This window comes from Oryzias latipes, chromosome 18 (genome assembly GCF_053564925.1).
Source record: "Oryzias latipes strain Hd-rR chromosome 18, Olatipes_Hd-rR_3.1".
Classification (NCBI taxonomy): Eukaryota; Metazoa; Chordata; class Actinopteri; order Beloniformes; family Adrianichthyidae; genus Oryzias; species Oryzias latipes.
In genome coordinates this window covers 22,729,388-22,754,015 of record NC_136254.1, presented here as the reverse complement: position 1 = coordinate 22,754,015, position 24,628 = coordinate 22,729,388, and the positions used below count along the sequence as shown (strand labels likewise).

The 24,628-nt window shown below is 39.8% G+C and overlaps 1 protein-coding gene across 1 annotated transcript in view; it reads right to left on the bottom strand.

Annotated features, from left to right (window-relative positions):
- Positions 1–826: 826 nt before the first annotated feature.
- The window catches only part of ppp2r5b (protein phosphatase 2, regulatory subunit B', beta), a 50,584-nt gene continuing 26,782 nt past the window's right edge, over positions 827–24,628 (bottom strand). Inside the window, exons 2-14 of the mRNA XM_020711626.3 lie at positions 22,517–22,713; positions 19,360–19,461; positions 17,171–17,263; positions 16,856–16,986; positions 15,344–15,403; positions 13,061–13,169; positions 9,834–9,887; positions 9,534–9,584; positions 9,319–9,438; positions 9,100–9,227; positions 8,160–8,261; positions 4,792–5,014; positions 827–1,210 (exon numbers count right to left, since the gene is read on the bottom strand). Of these exons, the coding sequence (XP_020567285.1) occupies positions 4,792–5,014; positions 8,160–8,261; positions 9,100–9,227; positions 9,319–9,438; positions 9,534–9,584; positions 9,834–9,887; positions 13,061–13,169; positions 15,344–15,403; positions 16,856–16,986; positions 17,171–17,263; positions 19,360–19,461; positions 22,517–22,713 (1,370 nt within the window). The 3' untranslated portion in view covers positions 827–1,210. The remainder of the gene's footprint in view (positions 1,211–4,791; positions 5,015–8,159; positions 8,262–9,099; positions 9,228–9,318; positions 9,439–9,533; positions 9,585–9,833; positions 9,888–13,060; positions 13,170–15,343; positions 15,404–16,855; positions 16,987–17,170; positions 17,264–19,359; positions 19,462–22,516; positions 22,714–24,628) is intronic.

The following is a 24,628-nucleotide window of genomic DNA, read 5'->3' as shown; positions in this document are numbered from 1 at the left end:
AAAAAGTTGATAGCAAAAGTTTGGTTGTTAAGTAGTTTGACCAAAATGAAGCTCAGAGCAACCGATGCAATGCAACAACTTCATCATTTTAGGAACATTTTTTATTAATAAATACTTTTTGAAACCCTAATTTTCTCGTTTTGACTAAAAATGACTAAACTATTCTCTCAATACTTTCAAAATGGAAAGTTATAAAGCTACAGAACTCTTCGATTGTATATCTGTTTACTTGAACTACTTTGGTTCTCAATCCCATTTCTTGGATTCTAATGCATTTGGATTGTAATGTCATGTAATTTTGTTCCACTTTGGTATTTTTGGGAGGTTGTAATAAGCATATAGTTAGTGATTTTGGATTTGTCAATAAATGAAAAAAAAACAATGAAAGTTTGCATCATCTCTAACTTTGACATTTTCTAACAGTTTTTTTTAATTTGTGCTTACTCAGATTTACACTTGATGGGAATTTCCTTGCATCACTTCCTATCTTTGCTTTACTTCCTGTGTGGTTCTCTGCAGCCCCACTGTTTACACTTGCAAACACGACATAAAGCTGATGTTCCTCCAGTTTGCTTGTTCGATCGGGTTAAAGTTGCTCGCCTGTGTGAATAAAGCACATCACCTAAAGAGAGATCGTCAGATCCAGACCCAGAAAAAAAGGGGTGGAGCATTTTTGAAGTGATGGAAGAGAAACTCTCTACATTTTTGAAGGTTCCCCACCTAAAGCTAAGACGTTTAAAGAAAAAGCAGGACATAGATGTTTAGAACCCAAACCCATGAACCAGTAAAGCAGCCGACACACAGAAACCAGCACAGACTCTGGAGGTGTTTTTCTCAAAGTGAAGTTTCATTTGAAGTACATATTTTTTTTCTCTGTACTACATCCTTCTGCAATGTTACATACAGTAGTAAGACTCTCTACATTCAGCCCCCCCCCACTGCTTTGTTGGTCCCCAAAATATACATCTTCTTCTGCATCCTGATGATCATCTTCTCTATGGTTTTTATCTTCAACACAACAAACACAGACCATTGGGCAGACAGTGCAAATCTAAAACTTGGGTGAAATAGCTACGTAATGCAGTTGTCGGTTCCGTTCAGTTCTCGTTCTGTTGCTCTGACTTATTGCCGTGCTCTTCCTCTGCCTGGAGTCCTGTAACTTGACCTCTCAGGACTGAAGCGAGTTCAAGTTCGATGGCGTGAATGCGGCCTAAGAGATCACACACGACAGTCAATGAAAGCGGCGTTTCCACGCCTGTAAAAACCACACCCTCTCTACGATGGCGCTCCTCGTTGCAGCTCCAGAACGGTTGGAGGACGACTAGAACTCTGACATGCTAACAGGCTGCACTGAAAACTCGGAAACAGTGGGAGCTGGACTTCTTTTTCGTTCTTTTATCAGCTGATCTGCTGATACCTAAAAAAAAAAAAAAAGATTCGCAAACAAAAAAAAATAAAAATAAAAAATCAAGAAATCTTAACCTAAAGTAAGTTTTGTGGTTTGGGAGGTTTAGCAGTTTGTCTCCTTTTCCATTTAAGTTTGTTGCCTGAATCGAGATTCAATTTCATTTTCATACATATTTTTAAATATGTATAAAGACATATTTAAATATATCATTAGTTGCCAAAGATTTACTTATTTTTTCTCAGTTAAAAAAAGAGGTTGTATGTGAGCAAAAAATTGATTTATTTACGTTTGATTTTTTTTTAAAACCATTTCTCATTAGAAATTCCCTTCTGATTTGTGGGCGGGACGATGTTCGTTGTAATTCCAAACTAGACAAATCTAGCAGAAGCAGCAGCTTTTTGTGGCTTTTTTTTGTGTCTAACAGGTAAACTGCAAAATATTATTCAAATCTTTCTTCTTAAAGCTGGAAATTAAAAGGATTTCAGAAAGTGGTTTGATTCAGGCATGAAGTGAAAGGGTTACACGGTCTAACTGGTTTTGAAGGTTTAGGTTACCAGGCAACCATCAAGTAGTGCCGCACTAAAAAAAAAAGTTATAAAACTCAAACAATCGATTTTTGTTTTAGTATACATTCAGATTCAAACCCTCAGGAAGGAGAGGAAAAAAAATGAGAAAACTCGTCTTTCCTTTTCTGTCTGAACGCATCTCCTGCTTCACACACACACACACACACACACACACACACACACACACACACACACACACACACACACACCCTGACCTTCAGTTTCAAATGAAGTTACATTTCCTGATTAAATAGAAAATAAATAGCATCAACATCAGTCATCCCACGAAACAAAAAACATCGTACAAAAAAAGAACAATAACGTAAACAACTTGACAAAGCAAAATCCTTGTTTTCTTCAAAGAAATGTACACAAAAAGTACCGTTAAGACATTGTGAATATCAAGGACGCAACCGGAGTAAAAACAACAGCGGCGGTGAGCCCGACTGCCTTTTGTCACCCCTCTAAAAAACACAATTATCTTGAAAGAATGGAAATATTGCTAAAATATTTTTTTCCTGCCCCCCGCCCCCCTCCCCCAACTCCTCACCCCATCACTGTCACAATGATCGAGACGAGGAGAGATGGGTTTTTGTTGGTTCACAATGGAAACGGTTGTCATTGCAATGATCACCATCTAGCAGCATCGGTTCTGCCGAACCAGCAGACGCCCCAAAGTCAGAACCCCAACTGGATGACGGTGTTTTTCTTTTCTTTCACACACTTGTGGTGTCCTCCTTTGTTTTTGACGGCATTCCTCTCTATGGTCGTCAACCTTTTTAGACCACAGACCGCTTTGATGTCGGACTAAGTTTTCACGGGCGAGGTTGAAGTTTGGCCTTTAATGTTTTTTTTAAGCTCCAGAAAAATCAACTTTATTTTACAGAACCTTTATTCTCTGTAAAATATTTGCAGCAGGTTGAAACTTTGTACTGTTTTGTGAAGAACCCATTAAAGTGGGATGAAGATTTTCCCCTTAGGTGCTAAATTTAGCCTCGTCCAACTTTTAACCGCCACACCTTTAAAATATTCAAATTAAAATGATAAATATAACAAAATAAAAGGATACCCATTACAAAGCGGATATTTGCTACTTATAATATTAATAAACGTAAATCCACGGTGAGTGCAACTTTATTAGCAGCATCCTTGTAACATTAGAGTCCATCACTGTGCAGAGTTAGGTGTGTAAGAACAACTTAAATCCGGAATTCTTTTACTTTTAAGTTAAACCCTCATCTTCCATTTCCTCACTTACTCTTTTCTGCCCCATTTTCCAAACACGTTTCCTTTTCCAGCTTTGCTAGCTTTGGGCTTTTCATTTAGCGATTGAAGCAGCCGCTTTTCAGAAGGTAAGTAAATGTTTTCAGATCATATGACCAAGGCGGATGCATCAAGAGAAGTCATAGATGGATGTGGTGGATAGAATCCGCCAGTTTTCCAAAATAAAACTTCCTTCAAAATCAAAAAACAAACAAAACAGAAATAATGTCAGTTACTGTGTTTACTGTTTGTCATTTGCGGCCCGGAGGTTGGAGTTTAAAGTTCAAGTTTGTTGGAAAAATTTCAAGTTTGACACGTTTCACGAAATCTAAATTGTTGCCATGGTAAAATAAAAACTATTTCAGATATAAAACAAAAATGAAAAGTGTTATGTAGTTCTACTGATTAACCAGTGGTGGCAGCATCGAGCACGTTTGCAAACAGAGGACTTCTCGCGAAAAGACTAGCCTCAAAAAATGCGAGTTTTTCTCAAGACTGTTAATTTTTTGTAGTATGTGGTAACGTTTAACTTGTTTGCTAAAACAAAAAGAATAATTCAGATCGGAATCGCTCGGGGATTTTGGGGATTTAAATACACACCTGCCGCACCACTCAAGCTTAAAACTTTCAAAATAAAAGAAAAACACCCACGTTCAATCCAGTTCACTCCTCCCCTTTTTAAGATGCGTTAAAGGGGAATTCTGCTGAATTTCAGCATAACTCATGTTATGGCTGTGTTTTTAACATGTGAAACCAGGAATCGAGTCAGCCTTCCCCTTTGTGGTTTTTCTGCTACACTAGTGTTTCTCCCATAATACACTACAGAAATATCCAGAGACATATGTATATATATAAAAACATCATCATCATCAGTAGTACTTAGAGTAGAGTAGTAGTAGTAGAGTAACAAGTAAGAAGAAGGAACATTGTTGTACTTTATATCAGTGTTGTCGCTTTCTTCAGCTGTAGTTTAACCTTGAGGGACTTCAGTCTCGTCCTTTGGTGGAACCCAGCGGTCTGGGAGAGGACTCAAACCTGCCGTGTGTTTGGACACAAATGTGTGTGATAGTTTGGTGCCTTCCATCAGCGTTTGGTGGGATTTTGTCGGTGCAGGGACAGATATTTTGTGGGAGGTTTTTTGTGTGAAATTCCTTGTTTTGTTTGTTATACGTTGTGCTATGCACTCATGGAATAAGCATCTCTGACCAAACTATAAAGGAGGTCACACTACAGACCATGACTTGGCGTTACACACGAGTGTTGCACTTGTTGCACCAGTTTTACAGCTGATTTTGAAGCCAGCGACCCGTTTTTGTTTGTTTTTTTGGTACTGACCTGCAGTTTAACAAACCAGCTGATGTTTGTTTTAATGTGTGTGCAGAAAAGAGTGAACCAGTTTCACACAGCTTTGTCAGAAAGAGGGTGCAGCAGCCTTGCATGGCCGGGGGGCAGCTTTTGGACAAAAAGCTGCCGCCTGGGCGATGCAAGGCTCCTTCTTCCGTCTCCCAGGACTCAAATTCCCCGTCCCCCAACCAAATCTGTGCGGGACGGCACCTAGGTGGCGGTCTCTCCAGAGGTGGCCCCGCTCGGTTTGGGCTCTGGCTGGTCGGAGTGAGCCGTTTGGGGGCACGTGGGGCTCAGGGGGTCCCCTCTCTCGCCTCGCTCCTGAAGATTGCGCTGGTTCCTGGCGGCCTCTGTCAGCATCTGCATCCGCCGCTCCTCGTACTCCTCCAGGCCTCGCCAGAGCTCCGAACGCTCCCGTTCACGTTTCAGCTCTCTGGAAAGGCAAAGGACAGAGAAACCCAAAGAGCAGTGAAGAAACCGCCGTTTTTCTGTAAAGCTGGCTCTGAGTCAGACTGAAAACTAGTGACTGTATATGAGAACTGGACCGAGTGAGTGTGACATCACCCATAGAAAACGGCGTCCATTCAGCTTAAATCACATAAAGTCAATTCAGTCCCCATTTTTCTGCCAAAAAGACAACACCATGTTGAAGGCAACGTTTCCATGGCAATCTGTCTCACCAATCAGGAGTGCGTATCCCTACACAAAATCTCTCAACATTTTGAACGCTGGATGTGAGAGCCAGCAGACACCACGACTTTTATTGAGGCATCTGATTGTTTAGTTTATAACATGAATAACTTGCACTGCAGAAAAAAAATGACAAAATTAGGATCATATTTAATAAAGGGTAGCATGTGGGGTAAGATAACTGTCAGTAAGAAACGTATGCATAAACACAAATTTGTGCACAAAGGTATCCTTCGTGCATAACTTAAATTGAAAAATCTGAATAAAACATTTAGTTTAACGTTTTACGTGTCTGTTGTGAATAAGATTCGTCTTTGTTTTGAATATGACTCTTGCTCGTCTTGAGTACAAAATTTCCTCTGACAAACCCTGTGACGTATTCAAGATTCAACGGAGTGAGCATGCGCTCTGAGCCTACAGCAGAATTAAACTTTTTAGAATGTTATTGATCCCCTGGAAGGGAAATGATCTTGATACCATAGCTCTGTTGAATAAAAAACTGATTAGAACAGCCGCGCCACGTGCCGTGCCGTGCCATGAGGTTTATTTATTTATTTGGATTTTTTTTAAATGCAAGATCGCTGTATTATTATCCATTTTATTCCGTTTTCAACAGAGCCATGCCTATCAAGATAATTTCCCTGTTTTGGGATCAATAACATTATATATCATTTTAGTTTATAACTAAACTTCAATACACATGCGCATATTTGAACAATCTGCTGTTCCTGACTATGTATTTGTGACCCCGTGACATACTTTTGACAGTGATTTAACAGGAGAAATTTCGTATTCAAGACAAAGAAAAGTCGTATTCACAACAGACATTGTAAATGTAAAACTAAATGTTGCATTCAGATTTTTTCTGCACAGTTGGGCACAAAGTATTCATTTATGCCCAACTTTGTCTTTATGAATACGTCTCCTTTTGACAGATTCCTTACCCCATAGCAGACCCAGAATGGTTATTCTGTCTATGGGAGTTTGGCTTCTTGGGACCAGCAGGTACTTCCTATTTGGAACGCCAGGGGGAGGGGCCACTCTATTAGGGTTGTGCCCATGGACGATACCATCGTCCATCGTGATGGGTGACTGACATCACGATGGAGAGACACCATCGTGATGCCACGCCCCCGCCACGCTGCGAGTAGACACCTTAAGCCGCGGTTACATGTGCAAAATATCTTGATGGGATCAATGGTCAGATTAGAATCCAACCGTGTATATGGGCCCAGAAAAATGTTTTCAGAATATAACAAACGTTCAGATGGGTCACACTTTCGGTCGGAATAAATCATTCGCACATGCGTAGTAGGGTTTGAAAAACCAGAAGAGGATATAAGTCAGCTCGGTAATATATACGAGACGATCTTCTAAACGTGCTTTTAATAATGTTACGGTTATTATGAAGCGCCTGTTCGCTCATCATTTTAATTTTAATCCGTGTGGTCAGCGCTTTTTCTGTTGAAGAACGGAGCCGGAAAGAAGCCAGGATTAGCAGTATGCTAACACGGGGTAACAACATTAGCTTTGGGTGGTGCTGCAATCTGCATCCTGGCTGCACGTAAACATGTGGGAATTACATCAGCCTTTATTTAGTCAAACCCCTGTGAGTCTGCTGACGATCCGAGCTGTGCTCAGAGTCAGACACACACTTTTAAGGCCTGTTCACACCGGGACGAATTTCGCCGGCGATTTTCGCCGACGTTTAACGCCTCGTGTCTAAACAAAGGGCACCAATGAGAGTGTGCACACCGACGCGAAAAAACGCCACAGCGTCAAAAAAAAAAAACGCCTCGGGTTCGTTTTTTTTTTTCGACGCGTTGCGTCGAAATCTATTCGACCAATGAGAATGGCGCTTTTGCACACGTGTCTGGAGCTTCTGAAGTTACAGTAAAACACAACTTGGGGGCGCTCAAACACAAAACTGCCTTGCTGAGCACACATACCAGCGAAGAAGATAGACGCCAAGTAGCGTCTACACTGCCGCAAAGAAATAATGACGGACATTCTAAAATATCCCCGAACCAAGTACCAGTTGGAGCTACTGATGCTTGAAATATTCATGTTTTCTTTGTTTGATTCTGACAAGCGCGTAAATACTTGCTCTCTTCTTCTGAGTGAAAAGCGACTTTAAGAATCGTAAAGTTGCGCAGCGCCACCTTGTGTACAGGAGTATTTCTGTTTACATTAAGCGCCATCTAATGTCAGGGAATGAAATTGCATGTTCGCTCGGCTCACCGTCAGCGAAAATCGCCTGGGTGTGAACACAAAAAACGTGGCGAAAAACGCTGGCGAATAACGCCTGGCGAATATTCGTCCCGGTGTGTACGGGCCTTTAGACCCGGTTCTGAGTTGGGTAGCTCGTTCCCCTAGAGCTGCGGGACGGATCGCAGTCCTAAATCTCCCACACATACCGCTCATGTACCCCCCCCTCCTCCCCCCCTTCCCTCAAACACAAAGCTGTAAGTCCGCGCTCCGCCGGTCCACTTGACTATTTAAGTGCGGGAGCGGACTACTTCTTTTCTATTTTGTTTGTTACTTTTTTTGTTAAAGTCACTTCCCTCAGTTTATACTTGATCATCGCGGATGAGTCATTAGTTGGGAAATAAAATAAATAAAGTAATAAAGTAAAACAACGAATAGCAATTATATAAGACCGATAAATTAAAAATAGCGCCCCCCCACGACGATATCATCGTCCATCCCGATGGTTGACAGCAAACATCATCAACTGCCATTTTAAGGGACATCGCCCAACCCTACACTCTATTCTCATATACAATCAATGCTAAAAAAAACACACCATGCTTTTTTTTAAGCAGCTAAAAACCACTTTAAGCAGGATTTTTTTTGCAGCACACAAGCTAAGTCAGCAGGTCACTCACTTCTGTTTCTCCACCTTGTAGGAGGCGGTGAGATCATCAAACAGTTTGCTGTTCATCTCCATGAAGGTCTTCAACACATTGTAGATCAGAGACACAATGGTCCTGCAGAGGAACAGTTCAAATGAGACTCAAGAACTTTGCTTCATCTGCATTTGTACACATTTGTTGAGACTTGGACTACAGCAAAGAGCAGAAAGAGTTTTTATGGGAAAAAACATTATAAGTAAAAAACATTAAAGAGTCTCAGTTGCTAATAGCTTTTAGCATCCAAAAAAGTCAATTTTATAAGTCCATTTTATTATTGTAGAAAAATGACTTCATTTGTTGTCTTTTTTGTCTTTGAAGTATTTAAAAACAACCAAAAATAGATAAAAAGTTATATTTAGGAATTTTCCAGGAGAAAAAGCAAAACAAACGGAATGTGCAACAGAAACTCAGTTGATGTTTTTTTTTGGGGGGGGTTTTGTGGGGAAATTTTTTTTTTCTCTACTTTTATTTTGAAAATTGTTTAGTCCTTCTATTTAATCAGGTCTGAAAAAGTTACACCCCATTTTACAAATTAGTGTGCAAATTAAAGAAAAAACCAGACAATAACATTAATGAAACAGACAATTACATTAATAAGCATAACTGGTGTTACATTTGTCATTGATTACACTGCTATATGCAAACATTCTATAACTCACAGCTTTTCTTACTAGAGCATTTAAAGTTTTGTAAACACAGCTTGAATGAAATGATCTAAGCTTCCTAAAAAGTAGCTGAACTGATCGGCAGGTCAAGAGCAAGTCTTTTAGAACTTGTTGATGCTTTATTTTTTACATTTTAAGGCACTTTGCTGGACCCCTTTGTACTTGGATGATACCATTGTGTGAGCATTGTGGGTCATGCCAACAAACATTCAGCAGAGGGTGAGGGTGTTAAAAAATAATCAACTGACTGGTTCCAGTGCTCCTTGGAGACTCTGTAGAGCGTGGCGAACACCAGAGGCAGGATGACTTGGCAGTTCTCCTCTATCAGGCTAAGGATGTACTCATTGTTCCAGAAGTAAAGAGCTCGCTCCGCTACCTAAAACCCCCACACACAGAAAAAAAAAAAAGAATCATCAGAGCCTCTTTTATCAGACATGGTTTTGTTTCCTTTTGTGCCGATTCATCACCTGGAAGTGGGGGCTGGAAATACAGGCGGCGATCTGTTTGAAGAGGGGCTCCTGAATGCGGATGAACTGAGACGGCTCTATCACGTCCAGAATCTCCTCGATCTCGCCCAGGAACATCACCTGAACACAGCCGGGGGGTAACACAAACAAAGAAGAAAGCGTGTCAAAGCCAAAGAAGGAACGCGGCATCAAGCAGCAGCTGTTTGCAGCCTCACCTCTTTCTGTGTGCAGGTTTTCGGCCAGTACTTGAGCAGCCCTCTGATGATCTGCACACCAGACACGAACACACACCAACGTCAAAACTGTGTCTCACAGACCAACAGCATAGCTTATGTGGTCTATGTTTTCATGAATGAGAGAGAAAACTAGAACGAAAAGACTCAAAAGGGCCTTTATTTGGATGAATAATCAGCAAAAATGGTAGGTACTTGAATAAAAAATACAAACGAAAAAAGTGCAATGAAAAGCTAGAAGTGTGAAGTTCATACAGTTCAATAGTGAGTGGGTCGGCTTACAAATTCAGTGACTGTCGCGTCTTTCTCCATGAACTGCACCACACAGTAGGCCAGCTGCAACAACACAACAAGTCACACACAGACTCAAAGAGCCCAGCGGAATGTGAGCCCTGACTCCCCGCAGCGTTCCACGCCGTTTCGGTTTTCCAATACCAGTGTCTGCACCGCTCCAGTCTGATTTCAAGTAAGAGGTCATCATTTCCTAATTATCTTTGAGGTGCGAGTCGGTGAGAGCGCTTTGTGTTTGTCTTTTCCGCTAAGCCAGGTTGTCCAAGAGTTGTCATGGAGACAGAAACGGTGTGTGTTTACGTCGGAAGGAGTGATGTCGAGTCTCTAAGGGGCGGGAGCGAGGCAGAGTTCACGACGCAACTCCGGGGTTTTCTTGGCTGTTATGGTCCACATGGAAAAAATATGAACTTTTAAAGTCAGAAGAACTGACCTCATACAAAACTTTTTCTGTCTCCTGATTCACAATTTGAATAAAGAAACACTCAGAAATTCAACTTTAAGCTTCATTTTCTTTATATATGTCTTCAATCATGAGGAAAAAGCCACAAGAATGTTTAAAACACTATTATCATCAAAGTGGGTTTTTAAAGGATAATCAGAAATACCGATAAGTTATCAATCAAGAGTTCATCACCATCCAAATTTTGAGCCCATTCTGGATGATATTTTGATCTGAATTATGTGTTAAAATATACATCAACTAGAATATGTTTCAGAACATTTCAACATTCAAGAGTTCTTCCAGGGATTCTAAAAGTGTGTTGTTGTTTCTCAGATGATCCAGGCCTGATATTCTCATGTTTCAGGTTCAAACAGGCCTTTTCTTCTGTGATTTTGGAAACAAACATGAACAACTGACTCAACTCGCATCAGAAGAGTCTGTTCCTTTTTTAACCTACACCCTTCTGTCCTCTAGGTGTCACTGTTGGCATTTTGACTCCTCTATACACACCAGCTAATTTGCTGGTGATGTGAGAAAACTCCAGCAGATCTGTTTTCTCTGCAGTTATGCCTTTTTTTAAATATTTTGAGCTGGAGCCGTATCAGCTGTTATAAATTCATGAATTATTACATGTTAATCATATCTTGACGGTTCGTTATTTGGCAAAAGGCATTGACTTCTAAATTAGGTACTTATGGTTGACTAGCCTCTATATTTTTTTCCTGAAAAAAACATGTTTATGAAAAAATAAATAATATTTTAACTTTTGTATGAGTTTATCAAAAATGGCATTACGACATACAGTGAAAAGTATTATACTTTAATTTTATTTCTCATAATGAAAAATGTATGCACTCATTTTCTCTGGAAGTTTTAGCCGATTCCAGATCTGAAAAAAAATTTCAGCAGTAACTTTATTTTGACATCCCACATCGAAGAGCAGTGAGTTAAAACATCCTGCCTGGATCCGATCTTTGAATATTTACATGCAGAACTGGGTCAGGCCTTCTGCCGTCTCTCCTGTGACCCCTATCCAAGCAAGTCGTGCTTTTGAGTGTGTGAATAATGCATGTGTGTGAAGGTGCAGGGAAATATAGGGCACTCCGTGAGGCTGAGGCTCGTACACCAGCTCATGGGTTTGTGAAGAACAAGCTGTACCATCAGAGGCAAAGAGCGGTTGCAGGAACGCGCACGCCACGCCGCCGCCATCTGTGTCGCCAGACCTCACGGCGATCCAAACACGCGTAAGAGCGCACAGCCGCAAAAGGAAATCAAAGACAAGCGCACTCTTTGTCATTTGAAGGTGAAAGCTTTTCTCTAGGACTCTATATATGACTCAATTCTGCCACCTGATGGTGCGTTGACACATTGCACTCCTCACTTTTCAGCAAAGACAGAAAAACAAAACTTTATTAGAGTAAAAATTGACCTCACGCTTTTGATCATATTTTTGATGCTACTTAAGGCATCAAGTTTTTAAGCCATAAGTTTTTAAAACCTGTATTTCTAATAGATTTTACACAAATCAGGTCCTCAGAGATATTCACTGAGCGTGGATGTGAGGAATGTAAAGCAGTTACACATCTGTCTTTCGGCTGTTAAACTCTGACAGAGTGAATCTGCTGCAGGCTTCTACCAATGACAAACAATAGTTAAAAGGTCCGACAGCTTGAAGCCATCTTCTGATTAGGTTTCTTTTAAGCAGCTCGGTTGTTTTTCCTGTGATTTTCAGTTAATCTGGGAGTTTATTGTTTTAATCTGTTTTGATGGTGATGGTGACAATAGTCAGCTTGGCCGTTTATTTTCTTTCATTTCCAGTTTGACAAGCATAGTGTCATTTGGAAAGTTTTGTCGAGAGCTCTGTATGAAATTTTTTTATGCAGCACAGCCTTTTGAATTGTTAGGATTATTCAAAGCTCTTTTATTGGATGTTAGAATGTTGAAGACTTACTTTGATGAAAATGGTGATTTTGGTGTTTGTAACATGTTTAAACTACCCATGTTAAAATAAAAAAACATAATTTTCATCTGAGTTTATGAAATCACACAAGCTGGAAGTGTCTGGAGTTACTTTCCTAAAGTCTCACTACCACAAAAATCCTGTTTTTGGCATTTTTAACATGTTCTTTAACATGACATTTTTTTATGATGGAGGACATATAGAAAGAAAATCAAGCTTAAAATTGTGTTTCTGAGGATTTCTTTATTTGAATCGTTGTGAAACAGGAGCAGTTAAAAATAAATGTATGAAAAAGCTTATAGCGGCGTGGGAGGACCTACAACGGCAAGCCACAAGCTCCCTGGTTTGCTCCATTCTTATGGATCTGCTTGTAGACGACTGAGACGTCTGAGCTGGCATCTGACTCAAAACCGTACAGCTAGATAGCTCCAACACTGTTCGCCATTTTTGTAGCACAGATAGAGATAGGTTGGGGTTGCGAGGAGCTGTAAGCTAGCAGGAGATAGTGTAAACAAAGGGATGATGGGAGATGGTGGCAGCCTTGCTCCGCACTGACAGTCAACTCAACTCAAAAGGGAATTTCTGATGAACTACTGCCACTCTGCAGAAATTATGTCTTAGAAAACGAAACAGGGTTGTTGATTTTGGCTAAAAATGGCATAATCGTACTAAAACCACTAGGAACACTGGGATCAAAAGAGGATCTGAGTAATTTTTACTCGTTTCTCCCCACCGTAACACGTTCCAAACTGATTCTGTGATAAAGGTTATTTTAGACACGTTTCCACATAAACACTGGTGTGTTTTGTTACTAACCTGTGCGTGGAAAATGGAGAGGGACTTAGCTGTGTGCAGCGGGATCAGGACTCGGACCAGGAACTGCTTGTGTTCGGCTTTTAGAGGCAGAGCGAAGCCGTTGATGATGCTGAAACACAGCAAAGTCAAAACCAAACATGGAGAAGCTGTTTTCAGCTTCTATCCACCACATATGTGGAACAGACTTCCAGAAAACTTTAGATCAGCTGAAACACTCGGTTTATTTAAATCTTAAGACTCACCTATTCTCAGCTGCATTTGATTCATTTTTATTCAAAAGTTTACACCCACAGTATTACTTTAGATGTACTTTAATTTAGTTCTTTGGATTTCATTCAAATTTTTATTTCAATGATCACCCCCTTTAATGTTTCTTTTCAAGTTGTTTTTTTGTATGAATAAAGTTTGATTTTATTTAACTAAAACCCTTGACTGTATTTGGCAACTGGACTGAGTGAGTTTGACGTCCCCCATTGAAAAGTGATAACTTCCAGCTCCAACCAAATAAAATCAACTCAGTTGCTATTTTTTTCACTATACAGACACCAACATGGTGAAGCCAGACGTTGTCAGTGATTGGTCCAAATCGTTTTGAGTCATTGCTTCCATGGTAACCACTTTTGCCCTCAGGAATGATGAGATTCTTGGAAGTCGACACCCCTACTACTTGAAAGTGGGCTTGGGAGAACCTGTCAATCAAACGTTTCAAACGTTTGTCGTGAGACTCCTTGCTTTTATTGAGGCATCTGATTTGTAAGTTTGTGACTTGAATAACTTGGAATAAAAAATATCTTGAAATTAAATTTAAAAAAAAGAAAAAAGAGGACTAACAAGAACATGTTAGAAAAAAAACCAAGAATGTTTATTCTGACAAATAAAATGACTGACTAATAGTGTTTCATTTCTTAATAGAAGTCTATGGGATTTTAGGTTCTTGGAACTTGCAGGTACTTCCTGAGGGGGGAGGAGTCATTCAGTCCAATTCTCATACCGAGTCAATGACTAAAACTGAAAAAATAAAACTGAAAGTGTTCGTAGAAATAAGTAATTACAGTTTGGTCATTTTTTAGGACAAAGTCTACAATTAAAAAATGTTCTTTCTTTTCTTCAATATTGCTTACATTTATGTTTCACTGATAAGCCGATAAATAAAATGATCTTCGTTTGCTAGTATTTTAGTAAGTGTGAAAATAATCCCATTAATGACCCATTAATACACAAAAACATGACATTATTTAACATAAATATGAAAAATCGCTTTTACTTTTCTTGACTTTTTTTAAATTAAAGACTTTCCAAAAATGTAATCATAAACGATGAGACAGAAAAACAGGGAATGTGTGACCGACCGCCCCTGTATGTTTGCATTTATTACCAACCGAGTTTTTTTCACAATAAAATAACATTTCTGCTAATTTTTTGGTTTTTGGCTCATCTCTTCTGACTGTCTGTCTCCTTTCCACCCACTTGTTCTGCCTTCTCTCTCGGCCCGCCATCCCTCATTTCTCTATGTGGGAGGAGCTAAAAATACCTCTGTTACCATCAACATGAATACAAACCTCTCTATCCACAGCTGACTTCTCCACCTCTGACTCACTCGTGCTCCTCTCGATGAATCTCCCCCCTCTATCCCTCTCCTCTCGAGGAGGTCCATCCATCCTCTGCGTTGCCACTTTCTGCATTTCTGAGCTAACTTTTAGATTATCAAAATACTTTGTGTTTACCTCAAATAATTGGAAAGTGTCCTTTTCTAACATTTATCTGTCTTTGGAGATTTGAGTTTGACCAAAAATGAGTTCCATTTGTGGATTGGCCTGCTTTTAACAAGAAGTTGTTAGTCGATGCCTCAAGTCCGAGTGCACTTTGAGGCAATGAAAAAAGGAGGAACCTCTTTATTCATTCAGCAGTGAATAAAATAACCCAGTCTCCCCAAAAACTTGGGTTTTTCTTTCTCCTCCTCTTCCTCATAAGAACTGCCCTCCCACCGTCCTACCTTCAATCGATCTCCTCTCCGTGTGGCAGGAAAGCGTGTTTGTTTATCAATCTGGGTCTCCTCATTTCTATTGCCTCACATCTGTCTTGCTCATATTTTTCCTCTGGGACAAAGTGAGCAATCACACAAACTCATGACTCATATTTGGTTCACATCTCTACCTGCTCCCCTGGTTTCTGCCTGTCCTTCCTGATAACACCCACAGTCCTTTCTCTGCTTTTCTTACTGTCATTTCAAACAAGTGTTTGTGTTAGCTGGACGGGAGCCAGTGTGCACGGGAGCCAACAAACCTGCCAAGGATTTCCAGGAGCTCTGCTACGCCGTTAAAGTGCTCAGTTTCATAAATGAACCTGAAAGTCAGACAGACAAGCAACGATCTGTTGTTAGACAAAGAAAAAGCTCAAATGTTGCCAGAAACTAAAAGCACACCTCTGTTTTCCTGGAAAACTAACCAAACATGAAGGAAATTCCTCATGTTTTTAATTCTCCTACACCAAAAGTCTGCAACCCTCGACAATTAAAGAGCGATTCAGGTCGATTTCTCACTGACAACAACCCAGCAGGAGCCACAAAGCCGTATTTTACCCTTTAGAAAATAAAACACTGTTTTGTATTTATGTTATTGTAATTATTATGATAAATATAAAGGAACAGTTTTTTTTGTCATTAAAAAAATAAAATAACTGTTTTATTTTAAATACATGATATATACGGTAACTTTTGACAGAGGTTCACATCACTTACTTTCAAAATAAAAGACACCCTGTACTGTGTAGGACCTCTCAATGCTGAAAATAGTTGGAAGTGTCATGTCAGCAATGATTTAAAACAAATTATAAATAGTTTATTTTACATTTTGCAGTGCATCTCAGGGAGAAATCCGTATATCTCACAAACTAAAATTAAATCAAAGCTAATTAAATGGCTCTTCACGGATTTTGTGGATCTAATATTGAACTTGAATTTGTTCAAAAATAGAAAATCTGCCTCACAATCCATTGTGCCTTAAGTATGAATTCTCCACTTGATTTTCTGTGATACACGGTGCTCAAAAATCTGTAGAAATGTTTTAGTACAACTCTGGTAAACTACAAAGCTTCACCACTTGATAGATTATTGGAGCATTATGGGTAGTGTAGTCAGGACCCTCGTGGCGTGATCCGTACAGTGCTTAAATTGTTTGTGAATGATTATAAAAAAGTGTGACTTATATGACTGTTTAGTTTCGTTTGGTCAGTCTTGTATGTTTTAAAATGACAAATATTCTGTTTTTCTTCAACCAGAGAACCACAATGGTGGGAAAAAATCCTCACACATGGCTTTGAAGCCTCAGGTTGCAGACTCCTGTGCTAAACTGTCAACAGAAATTCTGAGAATTTCTCAACTCAGAAACACCAAAGATGTTTTCCAGCTGATACAATTAACTTAATATAAATGAATTAAATTATGTTCCAAATATACTAAAATCCATTAACCTTGTTACAGTCTTTTAAAATCCCTTAAATACTCTTTGATTTACAGTTGCTGGGGTAAAAACCATCAGAAGAAGCATAGAACTAAAGCCAGGATCCTTTTTTACATTTTTTTCTAATCTTAAATACTCTTTTTTAGGTTATAAAATTCACCTGACAGCATTAAAAAAGGTGCAAACTAACGCAATCCCCCACAAAGTGAGCAGCTGCTCTTATGAGAGCAAAGTAAAGGAAAACTTTTTAATATTTTTGGTGTAATTGATTATTTGGGCCAATATTTTAGACAATGTATGTTTGGTTTTTGTCAGTGGGATTGCAGGCCGTACATACCTGAGGAAGATGTTGTTGATCTGCTTGCGGATGTAGGCTCGGAGGCCCAGCAGTTTTCCATAGACACGGTGCAGGATGGTCTTCAAGTACTCCCTCTCCCTGGGGTCCTCGCTGTCAAAGAGCTCCAGGAGCTACAAACACAAACACACAGCATCACTAAGCACCTGCAAGCAGCCCTGCAGCTGCAAGCTGGGCCTTCATTCTGCCCTCTTTTTTTTGCCTAAAACCAATTGTTTGCATATTTTATTCATTCATTTTTTTCATCTTTATTTTGAAAGATTCCTTTGACAAGAATCCAAAACAGGTGAAGTTTACCTGAAGGACAAACTTTTGGTCGATGTAGCGCTTGGCCATGGAGGGCTGGAAGTCTGGGCTCTCCAGAAAACGCAGAAAGAACTCGTACACAAGCTGAAGAGCAAACGGCAAACAGCAGTTGACTGACAGATCTGATGACTGCAGGGGCTTGACTAAAACAGAACGCAGCAGGGGAGGTGTTCAAATATTGACCACATGTTCCAAAAACTTCCAAAAAAAAACACTCTCCTATTCATATGTTTCCAGAGAAACTAAATAAATAAAATGCTAGTTGGTTTCCAATCACTTCTGCTGGGTAAATATTAACTAAGGAAAACCTCTGAAAATGTCATCTAAGAGATGATGATCAAACTTCTGGAAATAGAAAAGAGTCTAAAGGAAAGCAGGGAACAGAAGTGAGTAAACTAGAGGACGTTTCAGTTACAACCCGTGTACGTTTATGACTCAATGAATCACTGCAATACGTCAAACACATCTTTCATCCAAACAACACCCGCTGCACCTCAGTGTTTCTGCAAACCAACTACAGCTTGTAGCTTAAAGGCGCTCTAACGAGCAGTGCTAATCATCTCCTGCTGACATGAGTGAGTGTTTTCTGAAAATCTCCAATCACTGTGGGAAGACGGCCCCCTCAAAATAACAGGGGGGGGCTTGATTCATCGCAGCTCCACTGCTCCATGCAGGAATACGTTTAGAAGCTGCATACCTTCATCTGCTTCATGGCGCAGACAAGCCAACAAACCAAAACAAAAAAACATGAATTTCCATGGAGAAAACACAGCGTGCTTTAATTTGGAAAGGTGAGCACAACCCATAAATAAAACAATGTTAGACAGAAGTAACAATAAAATTGGAGTGCCTTATAATTCCAGAAATCTCTGCAGCACCAGTGAGTCAGCTCCATTTCACCCGTTGAAATATTCATTTGTCAGCGGTGCGTTCAGGGGCTTCACTGGAGAGGATGCAGACGAACAACTGTACAAAAACTCTAAAACCAAAACTCCACACTGGCTCCTGAGGCATTTTAGCTTCACGTCGGGACAAGATCACCTCGATGAGGGAGGGACTCAACTGTCGGATGGATATTTTCTCCTTTGACTGACAGAGACGACAGTTTGGGTCTAAATAACTGATGACTCAACAATGGAGGAAAACGGACACGCTTGTGGAAGTCTGGTCTTTCTACATCAAAACTGACTTAAGTTATTTTGAGAAAAACATTTTTCGCTTTTTTCCAAAACGTTTACTCTTTTGAAAAATTGTAAAAGGTTTCAAAAAAGGGCACAATTTGTTTGTCCAGATCTTATTTTTGGAAAGTTATTGTTTAAAAGAGCTAAAGTTAACTTTTAGAAGCATAACTCCAGACACCTTCAGCTTGTGGGATTTCATTCTTTCATTAAACTGCTTTACTGGCCCACTCCAATGAAAGTGGTGGTTTTGGTGTTTTAACATGTCCTTGTGGTGGTTTCCTGTTGATGGAGGACATGCAAAAAGAAAAGTAAGCTTAAAATTGAATTTTTGATTATTTCTTTATTCAAATCATTGTGAATCAGGTGCTGAAGAAAAAATCCTGTTTGAAAAAGATTGCATTTGTGATGTAGAAAATACGCTGAGGCCACAAGCTCCCTGCTCTGCTCCATTCTGATGCATCCACTTTCAGACAAATAGATCCACGTACGTCTTTGTTTTCCTCGTCTGAGCTGGTATTTGGCTCAAAACTGTACGACTGGATAGCTCCAATATTGCTCGCCATTTTTGTTGCACTGGCAATGTAAGCTTGGGAATGTGAGGATTTGTAAACTAGCAGCAGAGAGTGTAAACAGATGAGGGACAGGAAACGGGGACAGGCTAGCTCGAACCAAATTTCTAATGAACTACTGTCGGCCTGCAGAAACTATGTCCTGGAAAAAGGACACCATTCATTATTTTTTTTATTTTGGCTAAAACCTGCATAATCATAATTCAAAGACCAAATTCGACTTATTTAAAATATATCAAAAGATGTTTAGAGAAGGACGTTAAGAACTAACCAAACTTATATGTCAGCTTTAAAATCAATCATTGCAAACATTAATCTTAAAAATTCTAAAATTCCACTTTTGTTGTCATTTCAGAAGTTCCCTCCGTTCAACATTTCCTACTGTGTGAAAACTTGAACAGAAAAATGTGATCCGTCTACAAGAGCGTACCTGCAGATGAGGCCAGGAGGCTTCCAGTGTCGGCTCATCTTCCTCGGGATCAAACTCCGGATTCTCGCTGGGAGGAAGTGTGCGGAAGATATTTACGGAGATCTGAAAAAAACGGTCAGAGATATGGAGAGACAAGAGGGAAGAGGAGGAGTGGACATTGAAGGAGGGGTGCAGAGAGGGAGAGGAAGCGATGAAGAACGATTATGGAATATGGAAAAAAGGAGGTGGACATGTGGGTGGGTGTGCAGAAGAGGAGATTAGTGAGGAATAAATGATCAAATGCATCCTTGCTTTTTTTTTTATATTGGTCTGAATGAAATTTTGTTACAGAAAAAGGAAAAATGAAAAGATTTTTTTAAAGTGGTTTCTGTGAAGCAGAGGTGGGAAGACATGAGAATCTGATTTATCAAAAATCTATGCAAACAGTATTTATCTAAAAAGAATTTGTAAAAATAAAAAAAAGCAACTCATTAATCTAATTAATAGTATAAATAAATGTACCAATTAAAATAATATAAAACATTTGTCTTTTTTTTTATAAAGAACAACAGAAATTAATCTTATCACCTTTCTCTTTTGGCTTTTCCCATCAGGGGTCGCCACAGCGAAACAACCTCTCCTTCGAGGATGAGTCGCATGGTTAACTTGACAATGTTTTACACTGGATGCCCTTCCTGATGCAACCCTCTCAATTTATCCGGGCTTGGGACCGGCACAGAAGCAGAAAAGGGAATAGGGAGCAGCCCGGATTCGAACCCTGGTTTCACGGATAGAAGGCGCCGCAAACCAGCACGAGCTAAACCAGCTCCCTATCATCTTATCTTATAAGATAACAAAATCCTAAAAACACCAAAAGTCTAAAAGTGTAAACAAAAAATTCATTCATTCATCATCATCTTCCGTTCACGGGGCTGCTGGAGCCTATCCCTGCCACTTGTGGGCAAAGGCAGGAGGCACCCTGGACAGGTCGCCAGTCTGTCGCATGGTAGAGTGTCCACAATCACACACCTATTCACTCTCACATTCACACCTAGAGAAAATTAAGAGAGACCAATTAACCAATGAAGCATGTTTTTGGACGGAGTCCCCGGAGAAAACCCACGCATCCATGGGGAGAACATGCAAACTCCATACAGAAAGGCCCCGCATTGATGTTCTGGTTCAGGTCCCCCAGCCAGGACTTGAACCGGGGGCCTTTTTGCTGTGACGCAAGAGCGCTAACCACTGCAACACCGTACAGCCAAAAACTGATTTTGAAAAAAAGAACATAACGTGAATAAATGTTGTTGTTGTTCACCTTTTGGCATATACCTTAAGGGGTCGGCACAATACTTTAGTTAATAATACAGAAATGGATTTATTTATTTTTTGACCAAAGAAAGATTTTGACCAAAAAAAAAAGTTAATTCAAAAGAATCTGACTATTATAATTTTTAGTCTAATAAATATCATTAAGATAAATAAAAATTCCTTCCATAAATGTCCCGCAACCTGCATAAAAGTGTCTACATAAGAAGAGAAATAATAAGTATAAATAATAATAAGAAACATTTTGGGCCTTAGTGTTCAAAACTCACGTGTTCCTGCGATGCTACGCAAGTTTTTACGACTGTACAAAATACGTGTTGAAAGTTAAACTAGGTTGAACGTTGACCAATCAGGGACTTGGATTTTGTAGTGACGTTTGGTTGACGTCCCTTTCAATTCACGCAAGTGCCAAATAAATAATTGCGGTTTGTGCCCGTCTGGAATCATACAACACCAAGTCTTTCATATATTGGAATAGAGATGTGACACAAAAAAAAGCCTGGAGCAAGATTTGCATCGCTTCGACATTTCACACCAAGCCTTTCTCCGACTGTATGTTAATACGCTAGTTTCAGGTAGCGACGGTCTACTGTGAACACTATGTGCTAAACACACATTCAGATATTCGCTTTTAGTTAGCACGTACTTGAACGTGCGTCACATTCCCGTTGTGAACGTAGCAGTTATTACAGCAGCAATCATGACAGTTTTAGAACAAAAAAACTAAAATATTATTATCCACTCTTGTTGTACACAAAGTTTTAATAAAACAGGTGTCAGATTGATGTTTTTCCATAATTATTTATTGAGCCACTTAAGTAAGAAAAAAAGAACTCGTGTGAAGGGGCTGCATTCAAATCAAGCATTAAATAAAATTTAAAAAAAGCTTTAAGTTGGAGCTTTTACTTACAAATCTTTAAAAAGAGGCTGCTGCCTGTAAAAACGGTTCTCTCTTTGGTTTCCGTTTTCCGCACAGACCTTTTCGAGAACAACAGAGCAGAGAGCTATTCCTTCAGTAAATGCAGCAACACTTTAATCGTGCAGCTGATTTAACCTAGATGCTCAAAGGGGTCGAAATTATTTCCAATCATTTTTCTGTGGTGCTTCAAATAATATTTTCTGCTAAACCCCAGGACGCTTAATATAATCTGAATCTTTATGTGGGACTTATTTCAGACTTCGGCACTATTTTAATCGGTTTTATGTTCCACTGGTGCTTCCTTTAGCTTGTGCACATATTACCGATTCATTATAACCACATATTGGTTCAGGTTCCCTCCTTCTTGCTCTGTCATATCAGCATTTTTTATCTCCTCTGGGTACAGTGGCTCTATAGCTATTTATATGGCTTTATTCTGCTGCAGGCATCCCTCTCTTCCCCTAATATTCTTTCCTTCTCTGCTCCTCTATATGCCCTCTGGGATCTCTGCTGTCCATTCTCTGCGCTGCACTCCCCTTTATCTCTCCTTGCCATGCTTCTAGTTATCACAACTTATCTGTGTTACCTGCTCTTCTTTCTCCACTCCCTCCTTTCCTCCACATCTTTGTCTTTTCTTCACCTCGCTTTGTTTACATCTTCAGCTTATCTGCAGCAGATCCTTCTTCACCCAGCCACTCTTGGTCTCATGTCTCTGATGCGGTAGTTCGTCTTTGTCAGAACTCATATTAAACTTTTTTTGTGAAAGATCAGAATTTATAATTAATTTTGCTCTAACGTTTTACATTCAATTTAAAAATGGATCCATAGAACTTCAGGAGTAAGTTTCCAGAAGTTTATTTAACTAAATCTGGAATCTTCCACCCTGCTCTTTAACCTCTAACCTCTAGGTTCCTCCTCCGTTCCTCTTACCATCTTTATAGCCTCTGGGTAGAGAGGCTCTATGAGGACTCCTCTGCTAGTTGCCACGCTCTCCACAAGCTCGTTGAGGGCCGCACGTTTGATCTCTTTCCCTTTCAGGTCGGCCACACAGTCCAGGAAATCAAACAGCACGCAGCACTGCTGCAGCTTCTTACAGAACAGGTCATGTAACTCTGCCACCGGGGCGTCTGCAAGATTGAAGACAGAAAGAGAAAGAGCGATTAGAGGAGAAAAAAAAAAACAGCTTTCTCTCAAAAGTAACTAAAGACTCTGGGAACATCTTTATACGCCGCAACGCAGATGCTCAAACACAGGCTTTCCTCCAGAACACTGTTGCTGTTTGTCATCATGAAAAAGGACCTGCTGCTGGCTGTCAAGTAAAAAAAAATGTTTTTTCACAGACGAGAGGGAGGTAGCTGATGCACAGGGATCACTGAACCGTTTCAAAGAGTGCAGAATTGTTTCCAGAGGCCGGGGGGGCCAGACTTCTACACTCAGTTTCTGGACAGTAAAGCAACATCAAAAACAATGAGAGAATTATGGGATTTGACAGAGATAGTACTTCTAGAAAACAATTATTGTCATGAGTAAACAGCAAAAAAACTGTTAAATCTATAACACAAAAAAATAAATAAATACGACAAAAAAAAAAACCTGTTATTCTTTATATCCGTTATTCCAACAAGCCATTTTTGTGGAGAATGGTAAGGTTTTTAATATTTCTTAACATATTTATCTCCCTAACAGATTACTTGCCTGCTCCAACAAGGCATGAGCCAGTGGAAAAGCTTTAGGGGATAAACAGTACACAGGGAGGACCCTCCAATAAGAAGCAGGCTAGATCAAGGGCTGTCAGAGGGGAATAAAAGGTGCTGTGAGAAACAAGGCCTGAATGGATATGAAGACGATGTCAGAGGCGATAAGAGCTGCCATAACAAGTGGCAGTTCTGGATGTTCAGCTAAAGAGACACACCAGAGACAGAGGCCAGAGAATAAATGGCCTGATCGCTAAAGGCCTGTCCAGTGTGCTCTCCAGCCTGTAACACAACATGCCAAGAACAGACTCAAAGCTGAGACGTACAGGTGCTCTGTGAGGACAGGAGGACCAACGACGAAGAACCAGAGGAAACAAAGAGCGAAAGAAATTATATTGAAAATCCTTTGAATGCAGAGTGTGGTCTAAAACACTTCAACCTATGACTGCAAGGATTATGGTAATAGACTTAAAAAACCTAATAAAATAAATATGAAAATCAAATGTTTAATAAATGAAATTACATGTTTTTTTAATGGAGACAAAGAGTCACACCAACATTTATTCTGCGTTTGCTGTTACATGAGTGACAATCAAACTTATGCTGATTGACAGGAGAGTGTCACTCCCTGCTCAACACTGTGACAAAAATGCTTTCCCTTCATCGTTCATCGATTTAAAACGTCAACCCTTTAACACGGGGCGCTGACATTCTGTGGATTCGGTACCGGTAACTCTTCAGCCGTTTACGCAATTAACGTAATTCCAGTGGATTCTGAAGTGGAGGAAAGAAGTCTTGGACTAATATGTAACACTTCACAGTAGTGAGGTGTTTATGCGAACAACATAAATCTGCTGATTCTGAGGCAGAGAAAAGCGACTTTGTGTCGATATGCACTTTACGTTAGTAATGTGTGGCAAAGCGGATCTGTCATAGTACGTCAAAGACCGTGTGTCGCAACATATTCGGTGTTAAAGGATCAAAATAGGTTCTGGATTGTGGAAGTTGAAATCATTTCCAAGTTGACTTATTTTTCTATGAAGGTTTGAACTTTGAGAGTTTAAACAAGAGAGAAAAATCTGAAAATGTGTAAGGTGTATAAAATGTGTCGTGAGAGGTTTGACAGCCTAAAACATCTGGAATAACAGTAAAAAGTAAAGATGTCTCCTTTGCAGATTTTACTTAGCGTGGGTTATTTTTAGCACATAACCCCTGCGATAAACAACACTAAGAAATCCATCTGCAGTATTTCAGTTTAATATGAAACAGTACAGCTGGATGGACACAGCAAGTTAAACCTCTAATTCATAAATCGACCTGCAGAGGGAAGAATTCACTTCATCAGGGG